General features: G+C 44.2%; 1 protein-coding gene across 8 annotated transcripts in view; it reads right to left on the reverse strand.

The window, feature by feature from the left end:
• Positions 1-5,466: 5,466 nt before the first annotated feature.
• PHACTR1 (phosphatase and actin regulator 1) overlaps positions 5,467-18,180 on the reverse strand; it is a 298,270-nt gene continuing 285,556 nt past the window's right edge. For all 8 annotated transcript variants that reach the window (XM_063160585.1, XM_063160613.1, XM_063160574.1 and 5 more), the window contains 3 exons: positions 13,998-14,138; positions 10,650-10,726; positions 5,467-8,538 (listed from right to left, as the gene is read on the reverse strand). In XM_063160585.1, the coding sequence (XP_063016655.1) occupies positions 8,523-8,538; positions 10,650-10,726; positions 13,998-14,138 (234 nt within the window). In that variant the 3' untranslated portion in view covers positions 5,467-8,522. The remainder of the gene's footprint in view (positions 8,539-10,649; positions 10,727-13,997; positions 14,139-18,180) is intronic.

An 18,180-nucleotide genomic window follows, 5' to 3' on the forward strand; every position in this document is an offset into this window, starting at 1 on the left:
ACCGAGGGTGTTCAGCTGTTTCAGTCCTGAAAGGGAATCAATAACTCATATTCTGTGAAGAGAGGTGCACTGCATCAGGATTAGAAATGCCAGTCAGTGTTACTGCTTCCAGGCTTGCCAGTGGGTGTTCCTCCAATTACTCTTTGACTGAAGGCTCCAGAAGTTTTTTTTTTTTTTTTTAATTTAAAGAAGCCTTTTTTTTGTCCATAGGCAGGCCTGGAGCTGCACAGAAGAGAGAGATCAACTTTTACAGAGCCTTAGAAAGGCTGAAGTTGGCAGGAACCTCTGGAGTCCACATGGCCTGAGCCCCCTGCCCAACAGGGCCACCTAGAGCTGGTTGCCCCAGACCAAGCCAAGTCTGTGTGGCTTCTGACTGTCACCAAGGAGAAAGAGTCTTAACACTTCTTTGGGCAACCTATATTTGGTCATCCTCACAGGAAAAAACTTCATGTTTTCACATAAACAACAGCAATTTTACTTAAACATCGCATTTTATGTGGGATGGGTCCCAAAATGCTGCTCCACTGTAATGTCAGCTGAAGCTTGTATGTAGCTTTTTCATTTGTGTGTACCAAGAAGGGTCAGGAGTGTTTCCTTATTGCAGAGGTCATTATTTATTATGGGCTATGCTGAAGAAGGTGCTATGCTTAAGAGAGGGCATGGTGGTTCAATGCCATGCTTCTTCACTGCTGGTGAGAGGCATTTGTTTGTCTCAAAATGGGTCTGCTCACAAACTTAAGCTGTGGATTTAGAAGGAATCAGTTTATGCAAAGATGCCCTGAATTCCCAATAGACTGGAAGTATGAATCTGGCTCGCTTAGGCTCAGTCAGTTTTCAGTGATTGCTCAGTTGCTCGTACACTCAGTGGAACGTAAACCTTTAGCTGACTGCTCTGCTTCCCAAGGGAGCAGAATGGCACAACGGGAGCTTCCACTGTCCCCAGCATGTGACAGTCAGGGGAAAGTTGAGGCAAGGTACCTCTAATGTCCCAGCCTGGAGCAGAGTCCACTGTTAGGGAAGCCTCAGTCTGTCCCTCCAGACATTGTCACCAGCCTGGGGTTGGTGGTGACCATTCTTGCACCTCTTGAACTAAACCAGTGCAGTGCAGTGGTGTCCAACTTGGCACTTCTAATGGGAAGTCCACGTTTGGTCATTTATCTACTATGGACTTGTAGTGCCTAACAGAGAATGTTTTGAAGTTGCATGTAATTGAGTCTCCCACTGAAATCTTTGGCTAAGTAAGGTGAGGAAGGGGGGGTTATCTTTGTTATTTGTTTTCAGTTAACCTCTATGTCATCCAGCAGGAACATAAGAAGTTACCTGATGTTCATTTTTCCTGAGAAGCTTGAAAATGAGGTATTTTTCCTATTTTTACATAATTTCTCCTTGGCTGGCTGAGTGTGTAACTGCTTGTTGCATACTTGCTTGTTCATTTAGAACCCAATAAGTGTTAGGTTGTTGTTTTTGTTTTTCCTTTATGTTTTTTCTCCCCCAGAGACAGCACTGAAGCATTGACTTTGGAGAGTGAGAGCTATCCCCCTCAAGCTTCACCCTGCCAAATATCTTCATGGGCTTTGCAAACAAGAAAAAAAGGTGTAATTTGATCCATTTCTCCCCTCAAGCCATGCTTTCTCTCCAGAGAGGTTTAGAGTGGTGCCACATGTCTGTGCTGTCCTGTGCTGCACGCACCAATTCTTTTCCAGCTGATGTCCAAATGTTGTGGAAACTCCAGATAAGAAAAGTAATGGCAGATGTCAGAGGATGATGCTCGAAAAGTGATGAAGGGTTTGGATTTTATTAAGGGGCCTGACTGCATGGAAAGGAAAGCAGGAGAGCATGGAGACAAAAGTAGCTGAAATACAGTCATTCAAAGGCTCCTAAAGTAACAGTGATCCGGAGCAGCGTTCTGTGGGCAGGAGATCAGCTGTCATCTCCACGTGGGACAGCTTCAGCCAAAGATCTCCTTCTGAACACCACAGCTCCTGTGGCACAAATTTACCTAGAAGCCAAGCTTTTGTTCATTCTGCCACTCGGAGGAATTCTGTATGCAGCTTTGTACCATTTGAAGGCACTGCTGGCCCATGTGTCCTGAAGGTGCTGTTGCACCTCCTGCACCTTGCCCTGACAGCTGCACCAGAAGCTCCCACTGCTCAGGCAGGAGCAGCACAGCTGCTTTGTCCCACACACACCAGCTCCACTGCGTGACCAGGGCATGGCCACGCCGCTGTTTTTGGGCTTGGTTGTCTGGGAAGCTTGATTTGAGGAGCAGAGGGGAGAAATGGAGGTGAGGGAGATGATGGCAAAGCAATCCTGCTAAGGGCACTGAGCTCTTAGCCAGGCACTGCCAAGCAGCAGTGTGTGTTTGTGCAGGTGTGTTTGTTAAATGGAGAATTGTTTACCAGCCTCCTCTGTTTCCTGCCTACAGATGGCATTGGATTGCAATTTGATTGTCAGTAATTACATGGACTTCACTGAAGACACACACATCCCTTCACTCAGACTGCTTTTATGAAATGCTTCCATTGAAACAAAACCCATCCCTTTTGTAGAGGTCTCAATGTAAGAGATTGGACTGTGTTCTCACATTCCCTGTACAATGCATTCTCAGCAATAATTTTCTTGTTAAAGCACAGAAATTACTGTATGTAACCCAACAACTATATACTGCTGCTGTGGAAGCCATAGCTTGATGTGAAGGAAGGGGATCTTTAGTCACAACCTACAATTTTGTTTATTTATCCACATCTCACAGGATAGCCACAAAACCCATTGGCTGTCAGAATGGAAGTACATACAAACACACACAAACAAGGATTGTGAGGTAGGTGAAAAGTCGCCCAGATGGAAGCAAACCAAAAAAAGCTCAATACCAGAGTTTTGATCATGTTTTTTTTTTTTTTCCTACAAGGGAAAGAAACAGAATTTGGTCAGTTAAAGTAGATGGATCTTTAATTTTTGTGTAATTAGAAGCATCTGTCAGGGGAAGGGAGCTGCTTCTAGCTGCCACTTACAGTGAGGATGCTGAGTGTCACTCATCTCCTCAGGGTCAGAATGTTTGCACCATCAGTTCCAAACACTGAAGAGCCTCAGCAGAGCTGTCACCCTTGCAGGGGGCCAGTGAGCCTGTTTGAAGGTCTGTACTTACTCTTGTGAAAGCTTTTCCTCCTCTTCTCACTACACAGGGGCTTCGACTTGTCACCCACTGAAGCTACTCGGGGAAGAGGGGTAACAAAAAATAGGAATACATGATATGGATGTGCAGGAATCTGCTGAACAGCAGCAGCACTTGCTGGTGCTGCACATTGACTCTGGCATCTGGCCCTGGCAGGGCACAGCTTGCACCAGAGCATTGTGGTGACAGATGGGGTTTGGTTCTGGGGTTTTTGGATGCCTGTGTGTGTCTAGTGCAGACTGTTGGATTTGCTCTTCACTGGGTGGGTGCCAGGCACCCCTTCAGCAGCCGAGGTACCACTTGTCCTTCTTTGTGAGCTGCACCAGCCCAGCCACGGTGCTTGGGGCTCATCTGATCTGTCCCATCCATCCACTCTGGGAAGTCTCCCTTTCCTGCTTTGCTCCCATGGAGGTGTGGGAGAGCCTGGGTGGTATCCTTGAGTGCCTCTGTGTGTTACATTGTCAGTCACTGGGACAGAGGGTGAGAAAATACACAGGCACCAGAAAGTTTTTTTTAAATGAATTTTTTTAAGAAACTGCATACATCAGAGACAAACAATAATTTAAATACCATGCAGTTTCAGTATGTACAAAAACTAGGACATAGAGATCCAGTTTAATTTTTTCTAGTTATTTACATCATTTTCATACAGCCATAATCTGTTAAATTACAATACTGGAAGATCACGATTGACAGCCACCACACTCACTCCTATACAAAGACAATCTATATACATACACTTGGATATCAACTGGAAAATGCAACTGGTGCAGGAGTAACTGGGACACACAGGAACACAGGGTATGTGCCCGTCACCTCCTCTTTGTTTACAGAAGTTGTTCCAAGCTCAAGCAGACTGAACACCTGGGAAAAATAATTTGTCCTCCCTTCTTTCCTGAATTTTATTAGCCTAGTCATCTCCCATGACTATTTATACAAAGTTATTTTATTTGCAGGCACGTTAGGGAGCCCCCATTCATGTATAACTATGGGTTTCCACCTTGCCCATCTATTTTTATGAGTGCAAGCTTCACTAGGCATGTTGGAAGTGCTCCCCCCTCTCTTGGTTTATAGTGTTTGCATTGCACAGGTGGTGCTGTAGAAATAAGGAAGGGTGAATTTGGTGAGTAGTTGCAGTGATTGACAGACTTCAGTGGTTACACATGGATTAGGATGAGATTTATTTGTGTAATGGCCTCACTAAATGGTTTCAGTTAACATAAAATAACTAAGTCTATTATGCTCCTTTCCCTGCCTCTTCCTTCTCTTCTGATAATGCCCAGTGTGTTCACTAGGAATTGCCTAGACCCAAAAGTTGGCCTGAGCTCCTTCCCAGCAGACCTGCAGCCTGAAACTTCTTCAGCCTGCGAGTACCCACCCAGTGGGGTGTAGGGTGGGCAAAAGCCACAATGCCCACATTCCCTCTGAGTCAGAATGGTGTCACCAGGTCCCTGCAACTCTCTGCTGGTGAAGGTGTGCCACTGTTGGGCTTCCTCACCATCACTTTTCCCAAACAACCAAAACTTTTTTGTCCAGATGTTTTGGAACTGCTTTTTTAATCCCCACCACCTCCCCAGCCACCCTTTAGTCCCCATTTCTACTTCATTCTTCTGCAGGCTGCTGAATACAGCAGATGTCAAAATACTTGCACACTTTAAATATTCAGAATTTGGTAGATATAACAAAAATGCTTCTATTCCTTGATTCTTACCTCTGGAGATGGATTACCTCTGGAATAGTCATTTTTATTCTGTGTTGACTTTTCCATTCTCTAAACCTGGTGTAATTTCTTTATTACCACTATTAATCTCCTTCCAATCAGAACGGGGATGACTCTGCTAATACAGACTTGGCAGGAATGTCATCATTATGTCCTACACATAATCCAGGTCAAAGGAGAGAAATCATGACTGTTTGTTGTTTGGTTTTTTCCCTTTACTGCCAACAGAATCACAGCTCCTTTGCCATGATGGAGATAGCTTTCACAGATCAGAAAACAATTCTCAAGAATCCAGATTTATAAAAAAAGGGACCAGCAGTTCCCCAGTCTGTGTGCAACTTCCTAGGGATGCCAGAGGTGGGTGTGCACACCAAGGATGTAGTGCTGTGTTCAGGCCCTGAAAGGAACATTCCTGTTGTGGAATGCCTTGGCAAAGGTTAACTTTGCAAACTACCCAGACCCACTGAAGCTGAAAGCAGATGAAGTGTCAGTTTGGTGATACTGCAGTGCCAAACACCTTGTATGGCTTCTTTTTCCTCTCCTTCACCCTTTTCAGGAATAAGCTCTATTTCTGTCTGGGGAAAAATACGGCAATTCTTCCACTTCTCTCTGGTGTCTGCTCAGCTAGGAGTTAAGTAAAAAAACCCAAAAGAAATTAAAAAAAAAAAAAGAGCATGGCTGCATGGAGCTGCCCTGGGGACAGCACAAAATCATGGGGCAAGGCTGAGTGTGGCAACTTGCTGAGTGGTCAGCAAGGACCTGCCACGGGCTCACTGGGATGAAGATGCTGGGGAATGTTTGGCCATCACCCAGGACTTGGCTGTTACGTGTCTCAGACAAGGGTTTATTTTCAATGTCAGACTGGCAGTGTGGGCACTGCTTGGGGCTGTGCCCGTGAGGGACAGTGGCAATACCCAGAGTGATCATTCCCCTGGGGACTCCAGCACTACCAATGGACAGACAGCAGCAGACTGCGACTTTCACCTCCATTGTCTTAATGTGGTTAGTAAAAATGAAACAAACCCTCACCTTTCCCTCCCACTAGCCTACCAAGCCCTGTGATTCCTGTCACCACTGCTCCTTAAACAGTGTCCCTTCCATTTCACAGTGACCCTCTACACTAGAGATGCCAGGGCAGGTGTGAGATCCATGCTGGGAACACAAGGATTTGTTGTTCTTCAGAACAGCTCTGTTCCAGAGCTCTTTGCTAATGCAGTGCAGTCTGTGCACTTAAAAGCATAAAGACTTTCCTTCCTTGTTTTAAAGCTCTGAAGCAGTTTTGTAACTTGTGTGCATATGTATGTGAATGAATTTATAAACACAAACTGAGGTTTTCACGACAATAACCCCAAAGCAGTGTGTTCCTGGCTGGTAGTGCTCTGCCTCTGCTGGATTGAGCTGATAACACTGCACACTGAAGGCTTTCACTACTGATGAACTTTTATCTAAAGCAAGTGTGAGCTGGTGATACAGGGATCACGGTGCACTTCCTCAGGAATCATCACCCAGTCTGGGAAGCACCAGAAACCACCTGGTTTTTACCTTCCTTTGATGTTCCATCCTACAACAGCCAATCCTCATTGAATAACTAATAATCCACAGCATTGCAAGGATGGCCATGGATGAGAATGAAAAGCTTTTGCTTCTCTCTGTTGGCGGGCCAATCTGCGAGGTGCTGAGTGCTGCCACCAAGAGCAGATGGAGGGTGTCACCCTCTCTGCTTGGATTGTTGGGGCAGGCTGGTGCTAGAGCCACTCCTTGGGCTCTGTGCAGATCCTTTGGCCATACTCCTGCATCCAGAGGAGTGAGGTGAGGCCTGAGAAGAGGCAGGAGTGTTGGCACTACACTGCACTGCACTTGAGCATTAAATGCTCAAGGGTGAGAGGCATCTCAGCCTGCAATCAGTGAAGGGTGATGTTAGCATGGAACAGGGGGAGCTGGACAGGGAGCACAGAAGAGAGGATAGATACATGGAAGACAGTGAGAAAGGAGAAATTAGTAAAAGAATAACAGAAATAACTATTCTGTAGTAAAAAACTTTGGCCTCTCTGATCAAACTGTCAAAGGAAAATAGCTTTTGTGGAAGAAAAGGTGTCCTGGAATAATAATCTGAAACTTCTTACAGTCATGTTGCTACAGTGCTTTCAGCCACTGTCCCAAAACATGGCATGTATCCTGTAAGAGTTTGAAAGGAATCCTGACAATGTCTGCCCCAGTTTGCTGGCATTATACTAGTTAAGGACTTAATTCTGGAAGGTGATGGCCTAAGTTCAGAAAAGCACTTAATTGTGTTCAGGTTCAATTAAGCCTCTTAGACACATTCCTGAAAGCAGTGAGGCTGCGTGTGCTTCCTCACTGTAGAGCACACGCTTAAGTTGGCAAGTAAGCCAGGCTCAGAGTGACCAGCTCTCTGAGCTCTGCTTGGTCAGTTTGTGTGTTAAACCATTATAATAAAAATAAATTAAAATCAAAGTTAGAACCAATAAATTCAGAACACCTCTGAATTGCTGTCCTTATGCCTCAGCTGTGGGTACCAGTGACAAGTCCCACCATCCATAAGAATGCCCCAGACTCCTTTTGTCAGGACAGGTAATACACCTTGTCATGCTTTGCTCAGTGTGAGTTTAGGATCAGTTCTTGAGACACCTGATAGAGAGACAATAGATATCCTCCATGGAACTTCCTGTCCCTCCTGTTGTGTGTCCCTCTGCAGAGCCGGAGGGCAATCCCAGCCTTTCCTGCTGCCGGGGGCATGCTGGCTCTCACACAGTCACAAGGTTTGGGTGTAAGACAAACTACAAGCAGAGCAGATGCCATGCAGTGACCATGAAGAGATGGGCTTTTGCTTGCTGGTTCTCAGTGTTCTTGTCGCTTACTGCTAATGGGCTCACAACCGGGTTTAGAAAATTATACTTGAAAGAGATGGAAAACAAACAGTTGCTAGAAGTGAAGCAGCCTTCAGTAGGGAGTCCTGTTCTTCAGAGGATTTTTCTGCTTGGAAGCTGAATAATGTCTACTGACTGGCTGAAAACTTCTCCAGGGAAAGAAATGCCTTTCTATTTCAGATGATATTCACAGATGGGCTGGCCCACGGAGAGTTTCGCTCCTTCACTGTCCTCATAAGGTGCTCTCAGCCAGAAAGGAGTGTTTGGTGTAAGTGCTTTAGTGCCATAGGGGCTCATCTTTTGGAGACTTCACCCAGGCCAAGTGATTCCCTGAACATGTCTCAGGGCTCCCTAGGCTTGATGAAGAGGCTTGTCAGGATGAGGGGTGCCTGAAGACAACAATGGTTGCACCACCAGCTGGGCTTGAACACATATGGCAAATCCACATGCCAGGAAAGTCCTATACATAGATGCCAAGTCTTGGCACGATTTCCCACCAGGGGTATTTTCTGTTACTGAAGCTTGAACCAGCAGGTCTGATGATGCTGCAGTACTCATCACATGTAAATACAATTCTCCTTTTTTTTAATATTTATTTTTCTACCTTTTTTTTTTTTTTTTTTTTTTAGAAAGGCAGTTCAGAAGATTTACATTGTACGTAACAGGGAAGTGAATAATACCAGCACTTATGGTTCCTTTTAGTTATGTTTTGAAGATGGCATAGTAGTCAGGTAGAATTGATCTGCTACGGTCTATGAAACCTAAAACCCAAGGGGGAAAAAAAAAAGAGAAACGGTAAGATAATATCCTCACATGCATATTGCACATAAAAAAAAGGAGGAGAACTAATTGCTGCAGTGACACCATTAGGCAGTTCAATTCCTGCATCATTGACATCAGCCATGCTAGCAAGAGGACCTAAAACAGACAGACACACACACTTCCTTGGCCCTTGCCCGACTCACAGTTCATAGGTGTAAGCTGTTTGCACCAAAATCTACCAGAGACAGTCATACACTTCAGGTCCATCCTGAGTGGGCAATAGCAGATCAGCTTGCCCTCTTCCAGGCCATACAAGGCCTGACTCCACAAAAATTGTCTGGTTTAGACAAACCTTATGCTATTCTGCCACAAAGATTTACATGCAGTTTAACCATGATTATTCCCTAATGTTGGACGCTAAAGAGACAAATGGAGCTAAAATGGCCCCCCTTCCTGCAAGGCACCTTGTGTCAGAAGGCCTTGGTTTGTCAGATCTGCAAATACACATTTTTTAAGCTTTGATTTTTCACTCTATTATGAATTAATTAACGTGTCCCACTAGTAAAGTGACACTCACATTCTTTGCTCTTGCCACTGCTTAATGACATGAAGAGCTCATTACTTTGCTAATGACTTTATAATGGTGATTTATCTAAATTTATTTAAGGGAAATACTCTCTTTTGTTTAAGCATGCTTCCTTCAAGTGCATTTTCCCAAAGCCACTTGTTGAACCAGTAAGTCCTGCTGTTCTTCAGGCAAAGCCTTATTCCAGAGTCTGTTACATGAGCTGTGGCTCTCTGCCTGGCCCACAACTACTGAGTCCAAGCTGCTCAGGGGTTTTCAGATACAAACTTTAAAGGGTCACTGCTTACTCCAACACTGGAAGAGAAGGAAAATACTGTGCAGAAACCTGTGAAAGCCAAGAGCCGGAGAGACTTCTGGAAAACTAAACCAGTCTGTATGTTGTGGGATGCTAAAGGCTTCATGGAATTCAAAGCAGCTCTCAATGGAGCTTGACTACTTGTAGCAACACCCTCTTTAAAACAGCCTTTCTACATTTGTCACCTTGCCTGGAGGAGCCAAATGTCCCTTAAAGGCTCAGTAACTGGGGTCAACAGATCTAGGTCAACTGTACATCCTAAGGCTTCTCCCAGACCTTGTGGCTCAGGAGCAGCTGTCTTGTCTCTAGCAGCACTGCCTCACTACAAACCCCAGTGCAACCAGCCTAGCACATGCTAGGATGGAGAAGGGAGATCGCTTCTGCAAGGTAATATATGCATAATACATGTGGTGAATTTTAATATAATTATTAATTTATACACATAAAAATCTTCTAATACAAAATTAATTTTGCCTTAAGCTTTTCTGTATTTTTCCTAAAAGTACCACCTGCATTTTTCATGAGCAGTGAACTGATGAACACATCAATACAAGGGCAGCTCCAGTTTCACACCAGATCTCACTGTCACTTGTCTTCAGTACCCAACACTTGTCTTTAAAGTCTAAAGTGTTGATTTGCAAAGACCTGACTTCAGCCCTAGCCCATCAGAGAGGGAAGTGGCTGGTTTGGGCTCATGGATAATTCGTTCAGTCTCTACTTTTAAAACTAAAAAGAAGCCCAAGGTGTAAATAACAGTGCCTCTCTTACAGTGTGGATCTTGCCATGCCCCACTGCATCAATGGCCAGGTGTGGAGGACAAGACTGAGAGATCTGTGGGTGGTATCTGCGTGGTGTGAACAGCTGCACACACAACAGGGCTCAGTGTGTGCTCATTCAGACTTTGCTACATGCTCTACAAGGGTTCCCTGTCCTCCTTCTGCCACCAACTCTTTTTTAAAATTTTTCATCTCAGAAGAACAGATAAGCAGCATGATGATTTAAAAAACCCCAGGTTATACTTCATTAAATGGCACGTGCCTGCATAACTCCACATAATAGGGCAGCACGTGTTTGCCTGTGTGAGTTGTTTTTACAGCCTGTAATTCTAAATGTTGTCTAGACCTCATGGTGTGTTCAGTGCATGTTGGAGAAACAGCTGCTGGCTTTGATTTTCTTTTGAAAACAACAGTATTCATTTATAGTCTTAAAAAATTAATCTCTCAGCTTACCTTGTTAGATGCCTACTTAATTCATGAACTTCCATTTCAGAGCTTTTAAATTCATTAAGCTCTTTTCGAATGGCTGCCTGCAAAGGACAAAGAAACTCATAAATGTATAAATGAGAGAGATCAAAATAAGGTCACTTTGTTCTCAAAACAGTATATTAAAAGTAAAGCAGAGAGATAACATTATCAGAGAGACAAAGACAAACATAAAGACTTTAAAATGTGGAAAGGAAGAGAGATAAGCATGTTCTAAATCACATAAAGGGAAGAGAGAAATGCTTTGGTGGAATGGCTCAATTTGAAAACATATCACAGACAATGCAGGTACAGAACCCAATTCTGGCTTATTATGTGAACATTAACATGTACAAAATCCAAATTAACACAAGCATGAGAAGAAAATGTGCACTGCAGTTTGTGAAACACTGTGATCTGTTCCAGACTGGACTTTAACTAGACCAGACCCAGATCCTGACAGACTTGTGTTTGAAATGTTTTCTGCCTTTATTGGTCCTGAATTTCCTCAGGTGATGTTACCTAAAGTGACTGATCTTACTTGGGAAGGAAAGCGGCTCCCTGCCCTCTACTCTGCCTTGGGCTGTGCCCCTCTGCCCTGCTCCTCTCTTCTGACCCAGCTGTGCTGTTCATTGAAGTGATTTGACAAGTTAAGCCAGCAGAAAAGCTGCCATGACGTGGTGGTATTCACCTCTGTGGCTTCTCTGTGAGGGCAAAGAAAGCCAGGGGGCACTGGCAGGAAAAGAAATACTGAAAAATAAAAAACCAGAGGGGGTGACTTGGAGGGACTCAGCTGCAGGGCAGAGATGGTGCTCAGCAGAGATGGCTCAAGTCCCAAGCTCAGAGTCAAGACCTCTGACAGCTCTGTGCTGTTTGTCGTTCACGAGTGGTTTCACAGTCAGCATTTGGAGGGGATGGACAAGGGGTCTGCTGTGGCCAAACGCTCCATGGTCTGAGGTGTGTGCACAGCCTTTCTGTGTGATGCTGAAAACATTAGGACAGAGGTGGAAAGGGGGTACTCCAGTACTCCAGTGAGGGGGCACTCATGTCTGTCAGGAATTTTTCTCAGTGAAGGAAATCTAAACCAGGATGAGTAGCACAAGCCCAAAACAGGACTTCTACAACAGCCACGGCTGCAGTCAGCAACTACCTTTGCTTTGACAAACCCTAAGTGATGGATTTTGCAAGTGTTTCTGTACAGAAAAGGCCCTTCCTGCTCCTTCTCCACAGCTTTGGTTTCTTATTTCCCTTAGAAGTTCCTGTCAGGTGCTGCCTATCCATCAGGATGGCTGTGCAGCAGCTCCTGGGCTGCCTTCAGCAGAGCAATCTGCTACTGAAGTGACAGTGAAGGAGGCCACAGGGGTGGCTGACTCCCACAGGGACTGAGATCTATTCCCCCCTCCATCCCTCATCTGTTGGAGAGATGCAAAAATGCCCTTTTCCTTCCCCTAAGAGTCAGACCTGCTAAAGACAAACTCTGACTGAGGGCAGTTCCCTCCACCCAGCACACAGAGCAAGATTTACTGGCAAACAGAAAAACCCATTCCTAAAATCTGTTTTTGCAGTAAATCTAGTCTGTGTTGACCAATGAAGACAGCTACTGAATCTCAGCATCCTATCTAGGATGATGCAGCTTTGTTTCGATTTGTCTGGCTATTTTTTCCAACAGTGGACATAGTGTTGAGGAAAAGCAGGTCACCTGTATGACAGAAATCAAAATACTGCCCACAAAACCCAAAAAAACCCAATCTATCTGCTTCCTTATGCCATAAAAAGCAGTAATATTAGAATGACAAACATCTCTTCTTCTGCTTTGCTGAGAAAGGTTAATTTGAAGGGCTTAACCCTTTTCTCTGACTACTGAACTTGTGCATGCATTATAAAAAAAGAAAAAGTGACAAATAGTCTGACTTAATACTAAATTCCTTACTAGGTTACATTTAATAACGGTATTTAATGCTTATTCTTTTCAGAGACATAGAATGAGAGATCAAATCTCCATGCCCAGCTGATGTTTCTCCATGCCTTTCAAACAGGCAGGGATCTCTCAAAGGCTGTAGAACCAGTTGGGAGATTTATTCCCTCCCTCATCCAATAATCAAGAGAATAAAGTTAAGTCAGTTGACTAATATCTTGTCAAACATGGTGAAGTAAATGAAAAAAGCTAATTTAACCCAGTATATTATGGTCTATGGACAGTCCTGAGGAACTTTTTATTTTTTTTTTTTCAGATCATGTTTATGCTACATTAACTTAACCAAAGCTAAACTGAAAAAATCCCTCTATCAAGGAGGAGAACAATGTCAAAAAACTGTACAAATCCTTTGGTTGAATTATACAAGTATAACAGGCTGTCCTTTGTGAATAAAACCAAGAGGACCAAAAATGCACCATAAATGTGTGGCTGGAAACTCTGCTAAAGCTCTAAACATGGGACATCGTGTTCTCCATTGCTGAATGACTGAGTTCCATGGCAAAGTCAAGGCTTGAATTCACTTATCTTAAAGTTTTTGAAATTAAAAGGGCTTCATAGAGTGACTATAAGATTCACGAGTGAATCACTGAGCCTCATAGTCCTTGCTTCTTACAATGTCCATAAAATCTTTTAAATATTTTTCCTGAGGTCCCATTAAAGATCCCTCAGAATATGACTGATATAATTTGGCAGCAACTTAATAGGGATTAATGCCATCAATGTCAACACCAGAGACACTATTTAGTGGAAGTTCCACCAGTGCTCAGAGGCAGTTCCATCAATACCAAAGTATTCCTTTTTTTTTCATCTTCAGGTCTTGTGTGATTTCAGTTCAGTGCTTAAAATATTATGTGGCAGAAATCCTGAGCAAATATCCCTGTTGTAACACACTAGAGAGAAGTGACTCTGGCTTTGGAGGGATGGAGGTACCTTTGCCAAATTGACCTGCTGGCATTTTCACACCCAAACCTGTCCTGTCCTGGCAGCCATGCTGGCACACACTCCTGTCTCACTGCTCTGCTAAGTCTTGCCAGAGCTCTCAGCTGGCAGCATAATGTGATAAGACCAAAACCAACAAACAACAGGGCTGTCATCAAGAACCTTTCCTCAAGGGGCTTGGGATTCCTTCCCTCCTGGTTTCCATGCATATAGAAATCTTCCTGCCAAAGATTTATGCAACAAACAAACAAAGAAACAAAATAACTGCGTGAATGGGAAAAAACCACAGGTGTGTTGGAAAGGGATGTCAGGTAGATGTTTATTCCTTGACAGCCATGGGACCTGTGGGACCCAAGGGATGCTGTTTGCCATGGCATGCTCTGGCTGTTTAGGCCATGGCTCTCCCAGAGTTGCCCCCTTACTTTGTCGGCGGCTGTGAGTCGTGTCCAGGGTTTGTCTGCCCTCCTGTCGTAGTCCTGCGCGTCTGCCACCTCCACGTAGTCACTGAAGCGGATGAGGATCTTCCTCTCACGTAGCTCTTCTACTGTGGGCCTTTGACTCAGCTGCAGGTTGGAGGAAGGAGTGGAAAAAGACATCAGGACTTTGCTTTTCCCCTGCAGAGTGCTGCTTGGGGATTTTACTGCAACTGCTCTTACTGTAATAAGAGGGTTTGGACATTCCCACTGCTTTGTTTTTATCTGTCTTTCAGAGAATTTCTGCCTGGGAAATGCCCTTTGTTATAACACCTTGAATATCATCCCACCTTCTGCCAGAGCAGCCCACTGTTCTTTGGGAAGCTGCTGTGGCTGGAGACCACAATTCCCAGCTGATGTTGATCACCCTTAGCAGAAATGAGATGTAAGGCAAGAAAGACTCCTAGTGTACTGATGTCACAGGAAAAGACAAAGATGACAACACAACTCTAAAGTGACCTGCACAGGCTGTGCACTTTCAGCCTTCTGCTGCTGTTGTCTGTATTTTTGTACTGCCTAGGAAGAGTCAGGCCAAGGCACGGAGTGGCTCCTGCCCCGAATTACATGCAAAAGGTGAAAACCAACTTTCTTTACCATTCTGATGTTCTGCAGTCCTTGCCTCCAGAAAAGGCAGGCAGCATGATTAGTGCTTATTGAACTTTTAACTGTATCTATTGACATTTGTGGTTTGTATCACACCATATCTGATTATTAAAATTTTATGTTGCATACTACAAGCCAAAAGAAATGGCAGTGGTGGATTGTATCATGTCAGGAAAGCATCTTCATTGTTTCAAGTATTTCTTTCAAATTCCACAGTAGAATAGGCAGCCACAGTGAAAAACTCCCCCTAAATTAGTGTCCTGATAGCACACGTGTCACACAGCCAGTTACATGGGCAGGGACAGCAGCTGGCTTTCAGGGATCAATTCTCCTTGGATGCACAGCATGCTGGTGAATGTCAAAAGCAATTACACAATCGTTTCTGAAGGGGCTACATGAATGTGTGCATGGGACTGTAGATGAGCTGAAAAGTTTCACTGTTAGAGTAGAACATTTGTAACCAGGATACATCAGGGAAAAAAATATCCTGATAACAATTTCCTACAGTGCATCATGCTCTTCCCACTCACTAAAAATAGATGTGTTTGAAATACTTTACCCTTGTGAAGGGTGAAAGGTCTAAATATTTAATAAAAGGCTTGAGATTCTATTCTGCAACATTATTTATGCCCCTGAATCCACCTTTCTTCCAAATTAAGTATCTCAGTTCCCTGCATTTCATCTTCCAGGGAGAATTAAGATTTAAAACAGCCAGGTTACTAAGTGAAGGGTGAAAAATCCCTCCTTTCTTCAGCACTTGGGTGGAGCTCCACTACCCTATTCAGCATCTGGCTGTAAGCCTGTGTGCTTGTTCTTGGCACAGTTGGTTTTCTTCCTCTTCTCTGTCTAGAAAAGATGATTGTGATGGGAGGCAGCAGTGGGGCTGCTCTCCTTACACCAGCATCCCTGAGCATGCACACACAAACTGGGCTCAAACACCTCATGTGGAGAGTCTGCAGAGCTGCACTAATGCCCTGCCTGTGAGATGCTCAGGAGGAAGGGAATGAGGATGGAAAAAAGATGCCCTGACTCTTGTGCCAGTGCTCCTGCTGTGAAAGAGTGCTGAAATCCATGGCTGGTATCACATAGTTCATGTGTAGCCATAAATCTACATATATTTCCATATATAAATACATGCACACAAAATATATTCAGTACATTAAACCAAAGTGCCAATCTGATCATGCTAAGTGTAACGAGAGCGACAACCACGCTAAGTAATTTTCTAAAAGCCATTAATTAAGGCTACATTATTGGAATGGTTAACAACTTTCTCTGCCTTCTTCTCATAGCATTGCAGAGATTTCTTGTGACCTTCTAGGTGTGAGAGTCTTGCAGTATGTTTGGGCTGCCCAGAGCTCCCTTAACTCTTGAATAGCTGGGGAACCAGCTTTGCAGGACTGACTGTAAGCAGCCCACTGCAGGTGTCAGTTCAATGTGTGTCCATGCCGAGGACACAGCTCATCTGAGATCTCACCTTGCAGTTTATTTTTATGACCTGTGAGCTTTGGTCTCTTGGGTCTAAACTGCTTAATGCTGCAGAGTTCTTATCAAGGAGCACCTGAGAACAAGCTCTTCTAACAGGCAGAAAGAATAGGGCACATTCAGAAATTACAGGACAAGGACACGGCCAAGGGCACCATGCAATTGTCTGCACAAGGTGTGGTGCTCCAAGCAGGGAGAGGGGTTCTCACTGACACTTTTTAATTTGCTTCAGTTCATGTCAAAGGGTTGTACGGGCATGACTATGTCTGGACTTTTTCTGTGTGCAATACCTGGGCATTTATATTTCTAGTTATCTATTTGTGAAGATCTGGGAGCTGAGGGAGCAGGGTAATTCTATGGTGAGTGACTAATTATATGAGTGTGAACCAGGGTAAAATTCCCTTTCAAAATAAATGGATTTGTATTAATGTAAGAGCAGTAAATGAGGACAGGACCCTCATGCCTGGTCAAATTTTCTTCTGTATATTCTGGAGCACTAGTACATACAAATGGGCATTTTCCAGGCTTTGATACTAAGGCAATTTGAAAAGGAAGGTTTAATACATCCCCCTTTGTCCGTGGCATGTGAAATGAAGCAAACCCAAGCACTCCCACCAGGTAAAGTGGAGGGGGACACTGTTGCCAGTCTGGTCTTGGGATTTAGTCAAATGCAAAATGATGAGTTTGCCCCCACTTCAGTCACAGGCTTATCTTAGCATGCCAGCATTGCCTGCTCTGTTTCCTCATTAAAATGTTACAGTTGTTATTTAAAGAAGAAAACAAACTGAAAAATTACAAATTACAAACCCTAACCAGCAGCACCCCTCCCCCTCCTTTGCTCCTCACCTTTTGCAGTAAAGACTTAGGAGCAGGATGTGATGAAAATGCCCTGAAGACCTTTCCTTCTGACTACAAATGCAGTTTATCTAAATTAGCCACTAACCTTTTCTTCCTCTCTGACCTTTCTGCTCCCTGCTGCCTTTCTCTCACCTCTCTCTGATGAGTCCCACCTCTCTCAAGAGTTCATTATTTTCAACAGCCTTTGCTGATGCAAGCCAGTGAAGGTCAGTTAAAGAAAAGCTTGAACATCTTCAAGCAGGGGAGACATTTCCCAGAGAGGCACCAGTGAACAGAGCATTTAAATTGAACTGGGGCAAGAATTTAACAGGAGTAAAGATTTCAGATTATGGCACGGAATTTAAGAAACAGCCACACCTCTTCAATTTGACAGTCAGTATTACAGCTCTGAGAGATTTCCTTTTGGAGCTAGACCTCTGAGAAAAATAAGCTATTGGCAGTGGGGGGATAGGAAGCAGTAAACAGCTCTGGGGATTGAGAAGCATGGTGCCATTTAAGAGAAGAGAAGGTAGGAAAAAAAAGAGTTCTATTCCACCTTGCAAGTGATTTGTAAGATGTTCTGTTAATCCAGGCTACGAGTCTCTCTCTGTAATGGAAGTCCTCAGGGGACATTGAGGCTCGTGTTAATTGCCTTGGTCCTTGGCCAAGATTGTCATGGTTCAGAGAGGATACGCTCTTGGTAGTAATTCACGGGGGCCCAGATCTCCCTGTGGACGTGACCCATCTGCAACACTTCCAGAGGGCTTCTGCACATTAATATTCTTTGAATGGGCTGGAGGTCAAGACCAGTGCTCAGAGAAAAAGCCTCCCTAATCCACGTGTGCCTCCACTCCAATGACGCAAGCCCGCGTGCCCAAAGGCGCTCGGTGGGCCCGAGGGGCAGGGAGAGAGGACGGGGGGCTGGACATCCCAGGTGACAGGCAAACATGCTTCCACTCTCCTTCCTTGGGCAGGAGGGACATGAGCTGCTGAGAAACTTAGCCAACAGCATGTCCTTCACTTTGTTATTTGAATGGTAGCTATTCCTCACCCCAGTTAATGTGGAACCAGATGAGTCGGAGAGGATGGAAAATGCTAAAGGGGGCAGCTTGCTATAGGTCACCTGATTTCTTTATAATGTTATTTTTTTTTTAGAAATTGCCTGTCCAAATGATGAATTCAACCGGATATTTATTGCTCACTTTAA

Source organism: Melospiza melodia, chromosome 1, assembly GCF_035770615.1.
Source record: "Melospiza melodia melodia isolate bMelMel2 chromosome 1, bMelMel2.pri, whole genome shotgun sequence".
Lineage (NCBI taxonomy): Eukaryota > Metazoa > Chordata > Aves > Passeriformes > Passerellidae > Melospiza > Melospiza melodia.